The sequence below is a fragment of the Aulonocara sp. 'chitande type north' Nkhata Bay genome, linkage group LG11 (assembly GCF_057382095.1).
Source record: "Aulonocara sp. 'chitande type north' Nkhata Bay isolate Kocher_YH1m ecotype deep benthic linkage group LG11, A_spYH_male_GT1.1, whole genome shotgun sequence".
Classification (NCBI taxonomy): domain Eukaryota; kingdom Metazoa; phylum Chordata; class Actinopteri; order Cichliformes; family Cichlidae; genus Aulonocara; species Aulonocara sp. 'chitande type north' Nkhata Bay.
In genome coordinates this window covers 28,549,331-28,568,218 of record NC_141354.1, presented here as the reverse complement: position 1 = coordinate 28,568,218, position 18,888 = coordinate 28,549,331, and the positions used below count along the sequence as shown (strand labels likewise).

At 42.9% G+C, this 18,888-nt stretch overlaps 1 protein-coding gene across 3 annotated transcripts in view; it reads left to right on the top strand.

The window, feature by feature from the left end:
• Positions 1 to 897: 897 nt before the first annotated feature.
• Positions 898 to 18,888, top strand: part of adam22 (ADAM metallopeptidase domain 22) — a 67,126-nt gene continuing 49,135 nt past the window's right edge. For all 3 annotated transcript variants that reach the window (XM_086311791.1, XM_086311790.1, XM_086311792.1), the window contains exons 1-3: positions 898 to 1,219; positions 1,526 to 1,692; positions 5,042 to 5,118. In XM_086311791.1, the coding sequence (XP_086167917.1) occupies positions 1,123 to 1,219; positions 1,526 to 1,692; positions 5,042 to 5,118 (341 nt within the window). In that variant the 5' untranslated portion in view covers positions 898 to 1,122. The remainder of the gene's footprint in view (positions 1,220 to 1,525; positions 1,693 to 5,041; positions 5,119 to 18,888) is intronic.

Sequence of the window (18,888 nt, the reverse complement as noted above, 5' to 3'; positions counted from 1 at the left end):
TTCTATTTCTTAAGAACATGGGTTTCAGATACTGTTCACTTGTAGATTTAGCTTTCTGGGTTTTTATTTTTTAGGCCTGGTACTTTTATATCTACTTGTTACTATATTACCAAGACAGCCAATAGCCTTTTGGCAGTCATGTTGTTGGTGCAAAAATATAATTTTATTCCTGTCAAACTATTACCTTTGATATTTTTCATAGATTCGACTAAGCAAATGGAAACAAGTGTATCTTTGGCAGTAATCTACAGGTATGTAAGTGAGAGGATAAACCACGCACACTAAAAGGCCGCTGTGGTGTGATGGGTTTGTCACTGATCCTGGCTCATGCAGTGGAGTTATCAAGTGTAGGTAAATATTTATAGGTTGTTTTGAATGAGCACAAATAAATGTGGAAGCGAGTGTGTTCCTATGCCCACTGTACATTAACCGACTATGGGATCTCCAAATTTACCCGATCAACTCATCTCTGAAGGAAGATGAAGAAGCAACATCAACAAATAAGAAAATATCATTTGACTAGAGAGACAAAATGGTCATATACTCTAAATTGCACAATTTTATCTAATTGTCTTGTTTTTTTTCCTGGGTTGGGGTGGAGGATGCCTTTTTTGGAGGCAGATGATGGAGTGAGTCATTATGATAACAACAGGCAAGACTGGGCAGGAATGGCGCTTCTGCAGCGATTTAACATGGAGGAGCTTTTATGTCGTCCCAGATAGGTCCAGTCGGCGGAAGGCCGAGCCCACATTTTCTCCTCATCCAACCTCCGCTCATATTTATGCATTAGGCGTCTCTGCAGTGAGCCACCGAACACTCATGTGTTTTAAGGAGGTGTCCCTAGATCTCCCTCCCATCCTCCCGCCCTCTCTGTTTCTCTCTCTCTCTCGCCTCCAGCATTCTCCGCGCTGCTGATCCGCGGGGTTTCGGTGCGCTCAAACGCGCTCGGCGTTCAGACTCCTAAGCACCCCCGATGGCCCCCCATCAGCGACACTGCACTAACCAGACGACCAGCCCCGGCTTGAAGCTCCCTTAGCGAAGGCAGGACCCCGAGAGTCCTCTCCTGGAATACCGCATTGTTTATAATTTCCAGCCACACAGAAAGAGAGAGAGACGGAGGAGATGGTGCTGATGATGCGCCCGCGATGGTGGATTTCCCTTTTGTGCGTCTGTGAATTGATGCACGTCGGTCACCAGAGCAGCCCTAACGCCGGAGATGGTAACTGATGCTATTTTGGATGATGCATGAATTGTTATTGCGCAGCCAAAGCGTTAAATCACTATCAAAGGGCCTGTGTTTATTTGTTAATCAACGCCTCGTCTGCTTCATGCTTCCTGAATTTAAAAACATGCACGCAACCCACAGCTGTTCCACTGTGTGAAAAGGAAATGAAAACCATCGACATTTTAATCATAACTGTTTGTGATCCGCGCGTTTCTATCACTGCTGATCTCCGCGCGGAGGAACGGGGCGCGTAATGAAGTCGGTGTTGTCCCCTTTCTCTCTATCTCTCTCTCTGTACAGGAGACGCCTTGTCGAGCTTGAAGGCTCTTCGTGATGCGGGTAGGTTTGTCGGGAAGGAGGACACGGTGCCTCTCCGCCTGCTCTACAGCAGGCACAACCACAGCCAGATCACACAGGACGAGCTCAGCACCAGGATTAAAGCCAGCGCCAGCTCCGACTCCACGCAGGTACACAAGGTGCTTTCGTGTTGTGAGGGTGGAGTGTGCGATTGTGGAAAGATGCCTCTGTGTTTACAGTTGTCTATTTTATCCATTCAACCCCTCCCTACGTGTCCTCACGGTTGGGGGGGGGGGGGGGGGGGGGATCATTATTTAGCAAGCAGGGATACAAAAAAAGGACGCTGACAACATTTTGACACGAGCAGGTCACACTAATTGCACAGCCTGGAGGTGCTATATGGGTCATAAGCAAAAGAAGAAAAAAATCCCACCGCAACCTACACCCATAAAATGCTTTAAAATACTAAGATTAGTGATAGGACCTCTGAGTTCATTTATCCCCACTCAAAATGATCGACTATATGTCACCTGCTCAAACCGGATAATTAATATTTTAGCTTGCATCTCGTCCGTCCAGCTGGGTTGTTGTCTCAGCAGCTGCCTCACCTACCACCTCAAAAACGCTGCCCAATGTCCCACTAGGCAGCATTTTTCACCTTACACATGAAAACGAATGACCAGAAGCTTTCTTATTGAGCCCATGATCAGCAAACTTTGGCTTGTCACATGTATACCAGCGTCAGCATGTACTGCGAGCTGGGCGATCACTGTTGACTTAGTCTTAGAAGCGCTCTGGCCTGTCTTTTGGGTCATTTAGAAATAGGGTTGGGTTGTTTCTTTTGTCCACCAGAGGGCATTAAACTCTATTGTCAGCAAATAAAACGGGCGGTTCAGTATTTTGTATAATAATACTGTGATAATAACTACTTTAAGGACTCATTATTTTTTTTTAATGGAGCTGTTGTTTATTATGAAAAATTGATATATGTTGCTGATGTTAGCTGATCTTTTGGGTATGGCGCGGTGAATATTTTAATATTTACTCTACAGTTCTGAAAAAGGACTGGTCTCTAAAATGGCAAATTACTTAAATAAAGACATAAATATTTAAATGCCTCTGCAGATATGTATATGATTGCATATACTATGTACTATGTAATATGATTGCCTGCAGCAGCCCCTGTTTTTGGATGTTAGCGCCAAGAACCAAGAAATACACTGTAGACTTACAGGTAATAAAGAGTATGGTTGGATTACACTTCGGACATGATCACCCAGAAAATTATTAATGTTTGAAAATTATTCAGAGAGCTGTTATTGAAAACTACCAGCTGCGGAAATGCCTGGAGGCATTTGGCTTTGCCTGCCTACCATGACTAGTACAGTGCGGTAATAGTGTAGCTGTGTTCACTGAGTCAGTTCAGTCTGCTGGGTTCCTTTCAAGGAATGAGTCAGTTAGCATTGTACAAACATGTTAAGTGTTTTTAATTTGTATGGCTTAGGCTTGAGTAAGGCTAGCCTACTCAGGGCTCAGCGAGCGGAGAGGGCTACAGATGGCATCAGGCAGGGAGGTGTTAACCCTTTGTCTCTCTCACACCTCAGCCTGAGCTGCAGCCCATTGGGTAAACAAGCTAAGTTGAACCATCTGCCGTCAGATATCATTTTAATGTTTTCCTTTTGAAGCTCATTCTAGTCTCACGGCAGGTTTGTGGCACAGGCTTGCTGTGAACTGAATTTCAGAGGTAGCGTTTCTGCAGAGCAGCACAACAGTTTTCTACGAGAGATTTTGCTCAAAATATGTCATATTTTGATCTAAACCCTCATTATTTCCTGAGTCACTCTCATTCTCTGGAGTTTACAGCCCAGGAGATGCGTTTATTTTACTCTGATATCATATTGTGCCAACTCATAGTCATAAAAGAGCTTGCGTACAGGCAGCAAGTTAAAACATCAAAGTCATAAAATGTACATTGCAAATGCAGATGATCGAGGATGGGAGGGTGAGGAGATTTGATTTGTGCTCCGAGTCTTTTAATCTCCAGAGAGCTGATGCTCGTGATGTCACTTGCGCAATGTTTGATCAGTTATTGGCTGTTTTTAGATCAACAGCCTAAAAACAAATCTGTCAGATAGTTCTGAAAATGTGCGACACACATGGAGTTATTTATAGGCTTCTCTCGCATCACCTATTTTTAAGTCGCAGACACAAACAGCACTGAATGAGCTGCGGGGAGTTCAGCAAGGTGCTCTTGTTGTTTTGGTGAAAAAACAAACACTTCCAGTGAAATCAGTCTAACTGTGTCGGTTTGCATTTCCTGCCTGCCTCTCTGCAGAGCAATGATAGGCTTATAGTCATTCTTGAACCATCACGAGTGGAAAATCAGGCTCGCCATGACTCAGAAATCAATGCGAGAGGAGTCACCAGTGGTCTCCTCATATTGGTCCTGCTAAGTCAGGATGGGATGTGCTTTCATTAACCACAATTACTGGTACCTCCTACCCTCGTGGATACAATCTGCCAGATTAGATTTCATCAAAGTGTGGAATTGCCATTTGCACATGCTCTTGCACACACCCACACAACCTCTTAACTGCTCATATATGCATTGACCGGCACAGGCACGCTCCTGCAGACAATAGAGTCTGTGATCACTGGGGACATCAGGCTATCCTTGGGTGAGCACAGGGGCACTTCCTGAAATGACAGCCTACACACACACACACACACACACACACACACACACACACACACACACACACACACACACACACTTTCTCCTTTGTTGTCATGTAGTGTCCAGTCTGTAAAGCAGGTAGCCCAAGCCTCAGGGAGACGGTAAGCCATGCTTAAGGTCTCCACTGGGGCTTTACTGGACCTAAAGGAATTACTGTGGGGAGTTATTATTGACCCAGGGGGCACACCCCATACAATATGTGTCCAAGACTTGGAATGAATCAGACCCTCCCCCAGCCACATCAATCAAACAGAGTTCATGCACTTAGAGATGAAGCAGTGATCGGTGAAGAAACATTAAATGAGTCGGCGTAGGGTTAGATTTTTTTTTCTTTTTGATGGTGAACTTAATTCACTTCAATTCAATTTTATTGTTCAGCTGTATTTATATAGCATGAAATCACAGCAACATTTGTCTTAAGGTGCTTTATATTGTAAGGTAAAGACCCTTCAATAATAGAACCCCCCCCAAATAAACAATTGATCCCAGTGAACAACCACTTGGTGACAGAGGGAAGGAAAAACTCAATTTTAGCAGGAAGAAACCTCCGGCAGAACCATGCGCAGGGAGGTGCAGGCATTTGCTGTGACCAGTTAGGGTTATGTGTGTGTGCAGACTTGGCTTACTTCATTCCTGCAGCTAATCGGTGCTATAAACACACAATGCAGCCGTCCATCAGTGTAGATGAGACTTATCCATGTCTATGATACTGAACTTCACCATGCATGTGATAACGGGGACTTTAGAAACAGCGTGCAGCTTCTCTTCTCTGTCTTTTTTAGGTGAACCATGTGGCCCAAGCGAGCTTTCAAGTTGACGCTTTTGGTCGGAAGTTCATTTTGGATGTGGAACTGAATCAGTGAGTATTTCATTATTAAATCTGTCTGTCTTTGTTTGTCTGTGTGTCTGTGCTTGTATGTCACTGTGCCTGTCTGGGTTTCTACTGGGCAGGTTTAGGTTAATTAGCGATTCTTAATTGGGCGCGGATGTTCTCTCTTTGTTGGTCCAGTTCCAGCACATCCCTAAGTTGGAGAGGCAAAAAAACAAACAAAACTGGACACACGGATGCATCTTGTGAAAGCAAAGGTTGCCTCATTTTCCAGGAAAAGACTGTAGTGTGAGCTTGCTTGTTGAAATAACTGCTTCAGGTGTCAAACTTGTGTTTCTCAGTGCCTCTTGTTCTTGTTTAGCATGAATCCCCCCAAGTGCATGTTGCACATTAAACTAGTGATGACTTCAGTGTTAAATTGAAGTAGGTCACTGTGGTGCTGCAGTGCTGTTTATTACCTGTTTTAGGGAATGCACATAACTGTACCACAGCAGCTGCTCTGTGGATAAATGCATACAGTGTGTGTGTGTGTGTGTGTGTTAGCGTGTTTGGAACCGGTCAGTTTTGTGTGTGATATAGAGGTTCCATCATAATAGGAAGTGATTTACAGTAAAGGCTCGAGCACAGCCCTGTCAGACACTAATATTGATCACAGCTGTGCTGATGGAAAGTAAGCTCCTCTCTCTCTCTCTCTCTCAGCTCTTCTTCTGTTTCTACAGCTTTCACATTTTAGTGTCATCCTCTCTAAACCTTTCCCTGTTCTTGTTTTGCTTTGGCTCCAGTCTGCCACTTTTACAGTCCATGTTTGTCTCATTTATCCCAAAAGCTTGTGAACTTGGCATGTGCATACAGTGAAGCTGCCTACTCATCACAGCGGAAGTCACTCTCTTGCTGAGTAAAATGTTACATCAGAGGAATTCCCAGGTTTAGAGGATAGCCTGCAACTCCCTGAGTGACATGTTGGCCTGTTATGGGTGCATGCATACATCTACGCATGTATGTTTGTACTGTTTAATGCAGACTGCTATCCTTCTCTATACAGGCAGTGTTATAAAGGTAACGAAATAAGTGAAAAGAGAAAAACGCAATAATGACACGAACAGGCAGTTTGCAGTTTGAAGGAACAACGGTGACAAACAGGAAGTAAACATGACACAGTTGGACTCATGTGCATCAAGAGTGATTTCAGCAGGAGTGGAGAGAGATACGAAAGGTGTCAGATCCTCCGGTTTAGCGCTAAAGGACTCAGGATCCAGCCTTCTTATGATTAGATTAACATGGAGTGCTATAAAAAAGTACGCATATGGATAAATGAATATAAAAGAGGGGTGTTTAGGAAGGTTCAGGGCCTCTAGGGCTGAGAGCAACATTGGAAGAAGGGAGTTCACATTATTAGCAGGATAAATTATTTGGATGCAGCCAGTTAGAGGTAGGCGAGTCTCCTCACCCTCACCTTCAATCAGGTTCTGCATTGCCTGTTGGGGTATGCCCCTTAGAATCTGAACCTCGGAGAGCCGATCCAGACTTCCTGTACGGAGATAACTGGCTGATCCACACAGAGAGCCGTACAGCTGTGTGCAGCTGTTCCAGATCTGTTACACCCAATAATAGTAAGAGACTGAGATCAGTACGATCGAGCATCACGCTGTCTTTTTTTATCCTTCGACAGAAATGAAATGATTTTTTAGGGAACATATTAGAATGTATTAAAAATATAAATTAACTGATAATAGGTTAATTCCTTTAATCACGTTCGGAATAAAAACATTTAACATTTCCTGTTTGAATTTCCTGCTTTGTGAAGGTGAACTTTTGCAAACTCTTAACTGCAAATTTTTTTAATTCATGATGATTTTTTATGATAACGTTATTTTAAAAAGAACAGTGAGGACACTTAATCGATAATTGATTTGTAAAAATTTTAAATTCTTGTTGACGATTAAGAATTTTATTTCAATTGAATATCTTTGAGTTTTTAAGCTGTTGATGGAACAAGAAATAAGTTGTTGCTATGCATGTTTGCATCTTTGTCCCAGTGCCAGCTGTCTTCATTCATGAAAAAAGAGCTTCAGTTTCCCTCCGTCTCACCTGAGACCTCCTCTTCCAACTCTCGTCTCCCTCCTGTCTACTGTCACTCCTCTGTGAACTGATCCCCTGCATGACAGCCACACTGATTTTGTTTACAGATAGCTTTCATCCCAGACAGAATAAACCCAGTTGATATGTGAGTGGGTGCAGGAGTGGGAGCTTTTTTAGCTGAATGAGCCAACACTGGTTTTTGGCTCCCTGTAACAAAGCCTCGTTCTCTCAGTTTGATCAATGAGTGCTGTGCATTTTTCTGTGTTTAGCTGTTGCCATGAGCAATCAAGAGTGGTGGGATTTTTTTTTTTTTCCCCAGTTTTCACTGTCGACTGTGTCAAGTGCTACATTACATGTTATTATCATCGTTTTTCTTTCTGTGCCTGGAGTTAATGCTTTGATGATAGACTGTGAATAATAGAGGAGCGTGGGTGTTTTGTTATAAAATCATATGCCTTATGCTTTTTAGACACATGTTGGATACTATATGTATTTTTTTTTAGTCTAGTCCTCTTAATGTCAGATGGAAAAAAGCATGATTGGAGATGCCATGTGAGATGAGTTGCTCTGTAGGTGACTGTGTCGCTTTTATCTTTAGTTTAATGTCCCGACAAATTCTAGATTCATGACATTTGTGATCCTCTCCCTTGCTTTTGGTGATCCCCTGACTTTCTGCCTACATCCATCACATCACTGATAAATACCAGATGATGTTTTCACCTCAGTTTTATTACACACACAGTATACACTGATCAACCACAACAATAATAACCTTCATCTTGTTACAATACAATGTTCTTTTGGGTCACACCAACCATCTAAACATGATCAAGTGCTCACCCCACCTCATAGCAGTGATGCTCACTGATGGTAGCAGTCTCAGCCAGCACCTCTGAGAGTGCAAGACGCAGAGCAGGCTTCAAACTCTCAACATCCCAGGCGAGATGTCCATTTGTGGAATCGGCCGAAACAAAGACTGATCCACAGAGACTCCTCCTGACAACCCTCCAGACCCAAAACGCAACCCACATCCCGGTGTTACACCCTACAGCAGACCCGTGTCCGTCCTCTGGTGGGCTGTATTTTTTTGTTTGTTTTGTTTTTAATGATAGAGACCAACACTATATAAAGTGAGCGATGTTGTTGTGGCTGAGTGGTATGTTTTCAGATCTATCCTGTCGTGCATTGATCGTGTTCGTAATCACGACCGGGATCCCATCGTGCACTCTGCAAAAAGGCTTGAAAATGTGTTTCGTGTCACAGAACCTGGATCTAGACATTTTGTTTAGAGAAGAAATGGCCCTCTCTTCTGTGCTCACATGAACTAAATACATAATTGTGTGTGCTTTAGTCTTTGATGCTTTCATCAGTAACATGCCGTATTGACACGAGCCACCCATCTGAACTGTGGCAGTGTATAGAGAGGAAGTCAGGAGGGGGGTTGGTGGGTCATGAGGTCTTTATACCCTTTCTCTGTCTTTGTCTTCCTCCAGTCCTGCATCTCAGCAACTGCCTGCAATTTTCCATTCATAGGACAAGAGTAAGCTGAAAATGTGAAAAGGGTTGGGGGTTGTCTCTCTTTTTTCAATCATCCTCATTTCCAACACACACACACACACACACACACACACACACACACACACACACACACACAAAAATCGTCACCCTTGATTGCCCCACACCCACTCTCCACACAGCCCTACCCCTGCTACCTCTTACCCCACCCCTCCCACCTGCTCTTGCTGAATAATAGATGTCGCTATAACATTAAAAGGGGAGTGTGCACAAGACGGCTTCTTTCGTCGTCCATCACGTGAAGAAGGGAAAACATTTAAGTGATATATGTTTACACTTCTACGCATGACCCCGACACATACACCGACTCTGTTTTAGTCCAGCAGCTACAGTATAAAGTTTGATGTTTGGTTATTTTGTGTCATTCATTTTTACGACAACTATAAATCTAACATTATTCATGGACATGTATCACAAGTTGGCAAATGTATGCAACAAAATAAACTCTTTAGAGATTAAATCCCCCACCCCTCCCCCCCCAATAAATGTATTTATTGATGAATAAGTTGGCAGAATTAAAATATGACACTATGTTAGCATGTTAGTGTGTGTGTCTGACGCATCGCGGAAAATGTGGTAAAATGTGGTCCGGGAAACAAACCTGCAGTACTGCAGTTTCTCCACAAAGGTGGTTTTCAGCACATTAGCAGATGTTTATGTGTATGTCTGTGGAAACATTTTGCCAGCAAGGGGGTTACACACCTGCAAGAAAAGTCTTATTACACAGTGTTGCAGGTATGGAGGTGAAAAAAAAAAAAATCAGGGGTGGGTAATTGATTTTCCCAGGGGTCTACATGAGGCCCTGGGACTGTTGTGGAGGGCCACACCAAGAAGCTGAACTCAGTTCTGCTTGATATTAGTTTGATCTCTTTATAAACTTGTTGGTGACGCTCTCCACAACAGTACCAGTTTCTCATATGGCCCCTTTGGGAAAATGAATTGCCCACCCTCAGGATTGTTTTTACTAACTTTTAAGCACTCGGGTTAGGCAAAATCTGGTTCTGGCTTTGGAAATGTAAAGAAAAACAATATGCAGATGGAGAAGATGTAATTTGGAAATGATAAACCTACTTATACAGCGCTTTTCTACTCTATCTGAGTGCTGCTTCAGACAGCGTATCTTATTCCGCCATTTACACAAATTCAAACAAGCACTTTTTTAATGTTTAAGTGCTTTCTAAGTAACATTCAGATGCATTTACACTCATGAACGCATCAGGAGCAATCTGGGCTTCAGTATCTTGCCCAAGGAAGCATTTTGGCAGCCAGGGATCAAATGGGGAGGGTTGCGTCAGGATCAACCAGAATGAGATTTCCCAACTAGATCGATCAGGGGCCAGCAGGGTGCAGGTGGAAATTGTTGTAGTGTTGGCTGAAGATAAAGGAAGAGAAAAGTGTGGATGGAGTTTTAGGATGAAAGTGCACAGGTGAGAGAAGTGACTCATAGATGTAGCGAAGGAGGACATGCAGAGGGTTGCAGTGACAGAGGAGGGATAGGGATGCGGTGAAGTGGAGATGGATGATCTGGTGTAGTGACCCATAAAGCGATGGTATTCCTAATGAAGAAGATTATGAATAAACCGGCAGTATATGATGACATTATGACTGCATAAATAAATATAAAGTCATCTTCCTACCTGATTGTGTTCTAAAATTGTAGACACTTCCCATCATGTTTTTCTGATATCAAACATTATAATTACTGTATCATCAACAAATCATAGTGTATGACTACCAGCAGCCAATACCAGCCTGGCTGTGCTAGTGTGTATGGTTACTGTGTGTTTATGTTTGTGTGACAAAAATAGAGAAAAGCTGAAGACACTGAACATATCTGAATCATTTAGTATTCGTGCAGCATGCAGAATATGTACGTATGAAAATATGTGAGTGCAGACAGGAGAGGAGAGCTTCGTACATCCAGCTGGGACTGGAGTGTTTCGTAACCTCGCCTGTGTTATGAAATAAGCGGCTGCAGCAGCTTCAAGAGCCGAGGGCTTCTCCTGCTCTTTGTTGACACTGACAGACACTCAGTTTTGTTATTTCTACAACTGTGTCAAGTCTGCTTTTTCTGCATTCAGACAAATTCTTTATGCTAATGCGAGAGGTCAATTACAGGCAGTGCTAAATGCATTATTCATCTGTGTGAAGGCAGTGTGCACCAGGGAGAGCAGTGTTGGTGGGGAGGGGGCGGGCTGGAGGCAACAGTGCTCCAGTATAACCACAGAGTCCTTCCAGATAAATGTGTTAGGCAGGGAGCTAACCAAACATCCCATGGTTCAGTGGTTTGATGAATGAGTGACTACACGTTGGTGCATCTGTACATCAGCAGGATTGTGTGTGTGAAGAGCAATAAGACATGAACTCTTAAAAGCTGCAGAGTCTTTGTGTGTATCGTCTCGCTGGGTCTCAGGTGCAGAAGAGGCACGTAAAGTGCGGTCTTAATGAGAGATAACTAAAAAGGATTGAAAGGAGTGGTGCTCAGACAGAATGAGAGAGGATCAATACTTAAAAAGGGGAAAATTAGGAAGAATAATACAAAGAGAGAAAGGTACATGACGTGCTTTCACCCACTTTTGTTGGTGATTTTAAATTGAATACTAAATTTGATATTTAAACTTAAGCAGAATGATTTATTAATGTTTGCAACAATTTACTGTTATTTATGGAAATTTTAATGCCAAATAAAGGATGTTTTTTTTCACATTTTTGCACTTGATATTGAAATAAACTCACTGCGCCTGTGTTTAGACAACAGCACAATGTTTGTACACACACCTATGAGCGCTATTTGGGGATTGCGCCCACATACCTCTGGCCCCAGGTGTCTTCTGTGCCGATGTGAGGGAGATTATTAGCCAATAAACCTGAACAAACCAGTTTGCTATCTTTTATTTTTTGCAAATAAATTTAATCGAGGCTTGACAAATGTGTTGAATGCTGTTTCTTTCACACATTTTTGCAAATCTGTTTTTGCAAATAATTCCAATCATGCATTCTTGCATCCTTTTGTTGTGATGATAAGAGGTTTGATCATAAGTTACAGGTGTCAGCACTTGTGCCTTTGTAGTATGTGCTGAATCTCTGTTGTACTTTGGCGCGGTCTGTCCTGTGAAAGAGATTTGGGACTTTGCCGTGATATTAGATGCAAAGTGATTTATATTGTAAGTTAAAGACCCAGCAGTAATACAGAGAGAACCCCAACGATCAGATGACTCCCTATAAGCAAGGACTTGGCAACAGATGCAAGGACAGAAGGCATACTGGAAGAGAGCCAGAGATTACTAACTAATGATTAAATATAGTTGCAGTGAGTGATGTTGAGTGATGAAGAAACACTCAGTGCGTCATGGGAAGCCCCCAGCAGCCTGCGCCTATTCCAGCATAACTAAGGGAGAATTCAGGATCACCTGAGCCAACCCAAACTATATGCTTTATCAAAAAGGAAAGTTTCAACCCTGATCTTATAATTAGAGAGCGTGTCTATCTCCTGAATCCAAACTGGGAGCTTGAAAGCTGAAGGCTTTGCCTCCAATTCTACTTTTAATAACCCTTGAAACCACAAGTAAGCCTACAGTCTGGGAACAAAATGCTTTATTGGGGAAATATGATGCTGTGAGGTCAGATCAAATGGGGCCTGATTATTCAAGACCTTGTATATGAGGAGATAAATAGTAATAATAATAATGCATAAATAACTGTGATCCTTCAGTTTGATTTTTTAAGAAAAGAAGAAAAGGTCCCAGTGAAGTAAATCCGATGAGCAGGGTGAGTGGTGAGCTAAGGTCTGCGCATGTTTTAGGAGCTTGTTGAAATCACAGGGACAGAGTACGTGCTCATAATGAGACAACCACAGAGCCTTCTAAAAATAACCACAGCTCTGAAGGTGGTCTAGATTTATCTGAGAAGATCCTCTTGAAGGGGAGCTCAGCCAAGTTCAAACAAGCTAACTTTTTAAAAATTATATCTCATACATTTCTTTACAACTCTTTTGCGAATGTTTTTAATATATATTTTTAGCTTGGAGAAGAAAGGAAAACTGAGAGCAAGATCAGAGGGAAGATGCACAGTAAACTGCCTCGATATATGTGCCACCTACTCCACCCAGTGAGCTAAACTGGTGGTCAAGAATAAAATACCAAAGCTAACAAAACGAAATGATTATCCCGTGCAAAAGTTTGTTTTAAGTCACTAACAGAGAGATGGCAGGTTGTTGTTGTTAAAACACAAAATATTTTGTATAAGTGACGTTGGTTGCCGAGTAGCCTGCTGGAGTTACTGTAAGGTATAACATTAGTTACATTATGCTAGCTTAAGCTAACACAACATTAGCTTAGCTGATTGAGCAAAGCTGATTTCACCACAGCTGTGTCAAACAAAATGGTAAAGTATATTTCAGGATAACCCTAGAACGATATTGTTTTGAATGCTGTGTGATTTTGAGTTTAAATTCACACACCTTAAATTCTTTAGGCGCTGTCTTTTTTGTGTGTCACTGAATTGAAAGTATTTCCTCCCTTGTCTGAAAACCATGATAGCATCAGTAAGAAAGTCCTGCCTTTGTTATTGATGTGTTGGAGCAGGGCTGTGTTGGCAGGTGCATGTTCTTTGCCGTCTTCTTCATGTTGTTTTCTTTGTTAGATAGAGTAGGTATATAGTCTTGTTTTCATCATTTTGACATAGAAAGATCCTGGAAGGCATCATAAGTATCTGTTCTGGTAACATCGCTAGTGCAAATGTCCCCCCCCCCCCCTCCTCGTGACCTGGAAGTCCAGGATGTCCACGATGGAGACAAAACTAATTAAAACTCTCCTCCAATGTTATTAATGGTTCAAAACTCCACCGGGTATAACTGAGGTAGAATTTTCCAAACTTATTATTGATTTAACTTTTTAACTGAGTGGCAAAACATGGCAAGGTAGTTACTCCTGGGCCTCAGTCACTCAGAGTAGCTGTAAATGAACAAAACATGAAGTTTTTACCTTTTTTCCATACTAAAGAGAGATATTTTCCTAAAATGTTGTTCTTTGTATTGATGATTCAGCTGGAAGATTTGCCCATCTAAGTTTTGGCAGCATTTTAAAATGCCAGTTATCTAACAGTGTCTGATTTTTCTTCTAGAACTCTAAACTTTTAAAATATCTCCTTCCTACTTATGCTGGAGAAGCTCAGTGGGAGTAGCTGGTGGGTCTCAGAGTATTTTTTTTTACCTGACAATGATCTCTTGTTCACTCAGAGAACAAATAAGTGCATCAAAGTGCCATTGAGACTTTGCGTGACTTTCAGTGGATTTTGTGACATTTGCCACTTGATCCCTAAAATGTGAGTAGGCATCGAGTAGCTTGGGAATTATTGCTCTGTGTCTCTGTGCTGTGCATGTGCCTGCATGTATGCAATTATTGCTCATCCTTACATCTTCATATTTGTATAATTTAATGATCTCTCATGTCCCGTTCCAGAATAGTCTATCATCCAGCCACAAATCAGATCTCTCCATCCCGATGTTGCTACAACCAGCTTTTCTCCTTTTCCACCTCCATCCTGGTTTCCCCTTTTCTATTCCCGGGCTCTGTAATTTATTACAGAGAGGCGTGATCAGATTTACGGCAAAGTTAATGAGAAAAACACTGAGAGGGGTGTGTGTGTGTGTGTGAGAGAGAGAGAGACAAAGAAAGAAGCAAAGGGAGTTTGGAAAGAGGTAAAAGGACAGAGGGAGGTATGAGGGTGTCCTTCATGCACCCTTGAGTTTGTGGGTGGGTTGAGTAAGTGCAGGAGATGGGGAGAGATACGGAGAGCACGCATGATAGAGATAGGTACTTGAAAGGAGTTTCATAAAAAAAAAAACCTCCTCTCCTCTCCTCTCGCCTCAGGCAGAGCTCCTCACTGTGATCCTTGTCAAACCTCTCTCTCTCTCTCTCTCTCTCTCTCTCTCTCTCTCTCTCTCTCTCTCTCTCACATGCAAGCACTTAAGCTCATAGCTTTAGCTATCACATTGGGGATTATGTTTGTGTGTGTGTGTATGTGTGTATGAGCTAATATAGTGCTCACAGGTAGTATATTACAGATTGTGTTTGCTAAGAGGCTCATTGGCACATCCAGGACTGTGTATTTACAGTCTGTTCTGGCTATGAGGCGGCGAGCATCTGTGCTTGGAGGTGAGCGGGATTAATGTAGGAGAACAAATAGCATCGGGGATGTACATAATAGTAATGCGTGCTGCGGCCGAGGAAGGTGAGGCAGTTTGGAAGTCCTTCAGAGCTTCTGTGCAAATTTGTGAGAAGAGTGAGGAAGATTGAGTCTTTGGAAAGCAATACTTGTTTTCTCTGTTGTGCTTTAAAGCAGTGGTTTTGGTTGCTGTAATAAATTCTTCTATTCAGGGTGGACATTTGGATGTTTTTCTCATACAAAGTCAGCGTGAGTGGTAGCTGGAAACATCTGCAGTCCTGCAGTTAGTATAAAAAGAGTAAATGTCAGCTCCATTCATCATTAGGGTTCATGCTTTTGGGAAGATGAATGGCTGTAATATCACAGCATATCACAGTAAGGCGTCCGGTAATTGTTGGAATTTATCAGTCTGGACTGAATTGGCAGGCCGATTGACCAGCTGACGCTATCGTGTCTATGCTAAGCTGCCATTTAAAGGACAGGGCTTGTGTTGCAGATACCCAAGCATCCTCTTGGTTTATCATCCTTTCTCCCCATATTCACATTATTTATCCCCCAGCCTGCCTCTCCCACCCTTTCATTCCCCCTCTCCTATGCTGGGCCATCTCACTCAGTGTGGAGGATTAGTGAAGACAAAGAGAGCTCCTGGAGCCGGCTCTTGTTGAAGACAGAAACAGGAGGTAGACTGTTGTTCTCCCAGCAGGAAAAGATACTAATACCTCACCAAAGACTATTGTCTCAGATAGCTTACCCATTTTATTCTTTCACGCTGAAGTGCGGTTTACTGTCAGGAGATGAACTGCTTAACAAAATTTACCAGCCTACAAAATCCGATGTGTAGATGGAGACCAACATTACCACCAAATACAGACAGAAATGCAAACACATAAAATCACAGGGTGTATTAAATTGATACACATTTTTGGGGGGATATACCTTAGTAGTTATTACTACTCAGTCCCAAGTGTGCAGGTCTCCAAAGTCTCTTTGTCTCCATTATCCTCTCTCTACATGACATGGTGTTCACTAGCCATGTACGTGCTGTCACAGATAGAGCTTTGCATGTTCTCCTTAGTTCCTGCAAAATCCCCAGTCTCTGCATAATTCAGGAGTCAGCTCTGGTTGTCCTGTATGTTGCGTGCTATAGACCTAAGTGCGCAATGATGCCAAGAAAGTAGGAATACTGTATAGCTTTCCATCCTTGTTTATTACCTCTACCAAGGAAGTTATGTAACTGTTTTTTTAACTGGTTTAAAAAGAAACTTACAGATTTGCATGAAAACTTTACTTTGCCTTTTCTTTTTCTTTAAAGTTTTCAAATAGGGCAGAATTATGCATTTTGAAATATATATTAGTACATGCATTGGAATAAATATCACAGGCTAATGTGGATAAAGACATCCCCCCCCTCTCATTTCTTACATGGGTTAAAAGGAATTTCAGTCTTGGCAGTCCGGGGCGGCTCTTGTTTGTGAGCATCAGTATTCCCTCTGCAATAAGAGCAGGGGTCCCAGGGAGTCTGCTGGTGGAACTACAAGCCTGATAAGTGATTGGAGAGTGAATGAATTATAGCCTGGAGACCTGTAATGAGGCCTCAGTGGGAGACAGGGGTGGGGAGTGGTGGGCAGGTGAAAGCAGCTGCAGCTTTCCCCAAAGAGAACAACCCCTCCTCAGTTTTTTCTTCTTTTTCTTTTGCCTTTTCACATCTTTATTTCTCTTACACACCTTTCCATCTCCCTGCCTCCCCCTCATGCTTTCTCTTGTGCACTTATCCTTCCTCAGCACTCCCCCCATGCTCATTACAGACGCCTGACACAGCACATATGCCGTCCTTTGTGTGTCCTTATGTGTCCTTTTATTACTGGGTTAAATGTCAAATCCATACATGGAGTCCATTTGATGACAGCAGTGCCTGTATGCTTATGTGTCGCTGTGTCGCTATATGTGGTTAAATTTGCTGTTTTTCAGCATCTTATTGTGTTTGTGTGTTTTTGGGTGTTGAGTTTATTAAGAAGGTCCTTTTGAAAAGCCTGTGTGAAAGCAGTGAAAAGCCTGGTACCTCAACACTTCTGCCAATCCACTCGCTCACACGCACAAACATTAGTCCTGCCAATCAAGCCTTTTAGTGCTCTTTTTCATCCCAGCGCCACCGCAGTGCTCGGCGACACAGATCGTGAGAGGAATTTTAGACCACGCAGAAACTTCGTTTATGTGTGCGTGCATGGCTCACCTCAGGAGATTGGACGGGGTTGCCACAGCAGATGTCTTTGCCCAGAGCAACTCACAACAAAAATGCTTTAAAGGAAGGCTGAAGTTTTGATGTGATGGACTCATTGCTTCTCGCTGCTTCAGTCACTTTTTACCTTTGCAAAGGGCCATTTAATGAAGTTGAATAAGCCTTTTTAGAACAACAATTTCCCAACTGAAGCTGCATCAGTGCTCTTATGTTTCCACTGGTTCAGTGTGTGTGAGTGTTTGATGGAGCGGGGGGTTGGCTGACATTAAAATGTAGAGGGAGATGTGATTGCTATGTAAATGGCTGTTCTAGGTTGGCTATGAAACACCGTGGGCTGTATGCGAAGCGTCTGTGGCTCTGCCTCCAAAATCTCCTCCAGGGCTGATTGACAGCTGTACGCCAGCTCTTAGACAGATGTTGCTGCGGCAGCAGGGCCAAGAAGACTCTCTTCAATTACAGCTGAGGATAAGCAGACTATTTATAAAAGCAATGAGCTGAGAGGCAGACGCTGAATGAGACAGAAAATGAGCGAAAGCTGTGGTTGCCTGTTTGTACTGTCCCTGTTGCAGGCGCACATCTGGACTGCACAGATACTCTCACGTGCCAGACACAGCACAAATATGGCAACGAGCCACGTTATTAAAAGTGACAGGTGATTGATCATCTCGTTATAATGCAGCGTTTCCCTGGATACATGTTGATCTTAGGCTGGAACATTGATGCCGATCAAGCACACCTCGTCATGGCAACTGCACTCTCCTCCAGAGGGAGAGAGGGGTGGATTTTCCCTTTACATCCCCCCAAAATATCAGGAACAGCAAAAGGAACATGACAAAGAGGAAAAAGCAGTGACTCAGCCTGTAAAATCCCAGATCCCCCCATTTGTTCAAGCATCTGCGGGATGTGCTGGTGGACGCCTGACAAACACAACCCAGAAAATCTGATGCCAACATCCAACATTCAGGCACTGCAAACCACCCCACTGGATCTGATGTTCTGGCAACAAGAAGGAGGGGGCGGGGTACATAATACAAGGTGCATGATTTGGCTGATTTTGTGTGAATAGGTGCATGATTTAGACTACTTAACAAACTAAAAGTAATAGATTAAAGGTCTTAAATGGATCTGTTTGTGTTCCTGGCAACGACATCCTAAGCCTCATTTTTACAAACCACATTTCCCTGATCATCATTTACGTTGCGGATTTGCAGCAGAAGGCTACCGCATGTAAACAGTTTATTTCTGTCACATTATCTGTTTGATGGCACATAAAGACGTAGCTCTCAGTTACACATTTATACATGCGCGCTCATCTTAAGCAGGGGCGGGGTGTGGGCGGGTGGGGGATCTCTCTACATAAGAGTGTGTCAGTGTGGGGGATGGGGGTGAGGCTGAGTTTGCGTCTTTGTCTGCTCAATAAATTATTTAAATCCCACAACAATTAAAGCTGAAATCTGTTATCGGCATCATCCATTAGGAGCCTGTGTTGGTGCCTTGATGCCTCGCTCGCTTTCCCCCCCGTCAGGGCTCAGCATGGGCCCGGACAAAGATCACAAGCTCTGAATCTTAAACACACATCCCAGCAGAACAAAGGCTAACAGTGCACTCCTGTGACCCGAACACTCTTGAACACGCCAAATGTCTTCATCACGGGAGTGCATGAATATGTTCACTGTGCTGTTTTTTTTTTATGTCAAATGTTCACCGTGTCTCCAGAGTCACGGTGTGTTTAATTTGCACTGTGA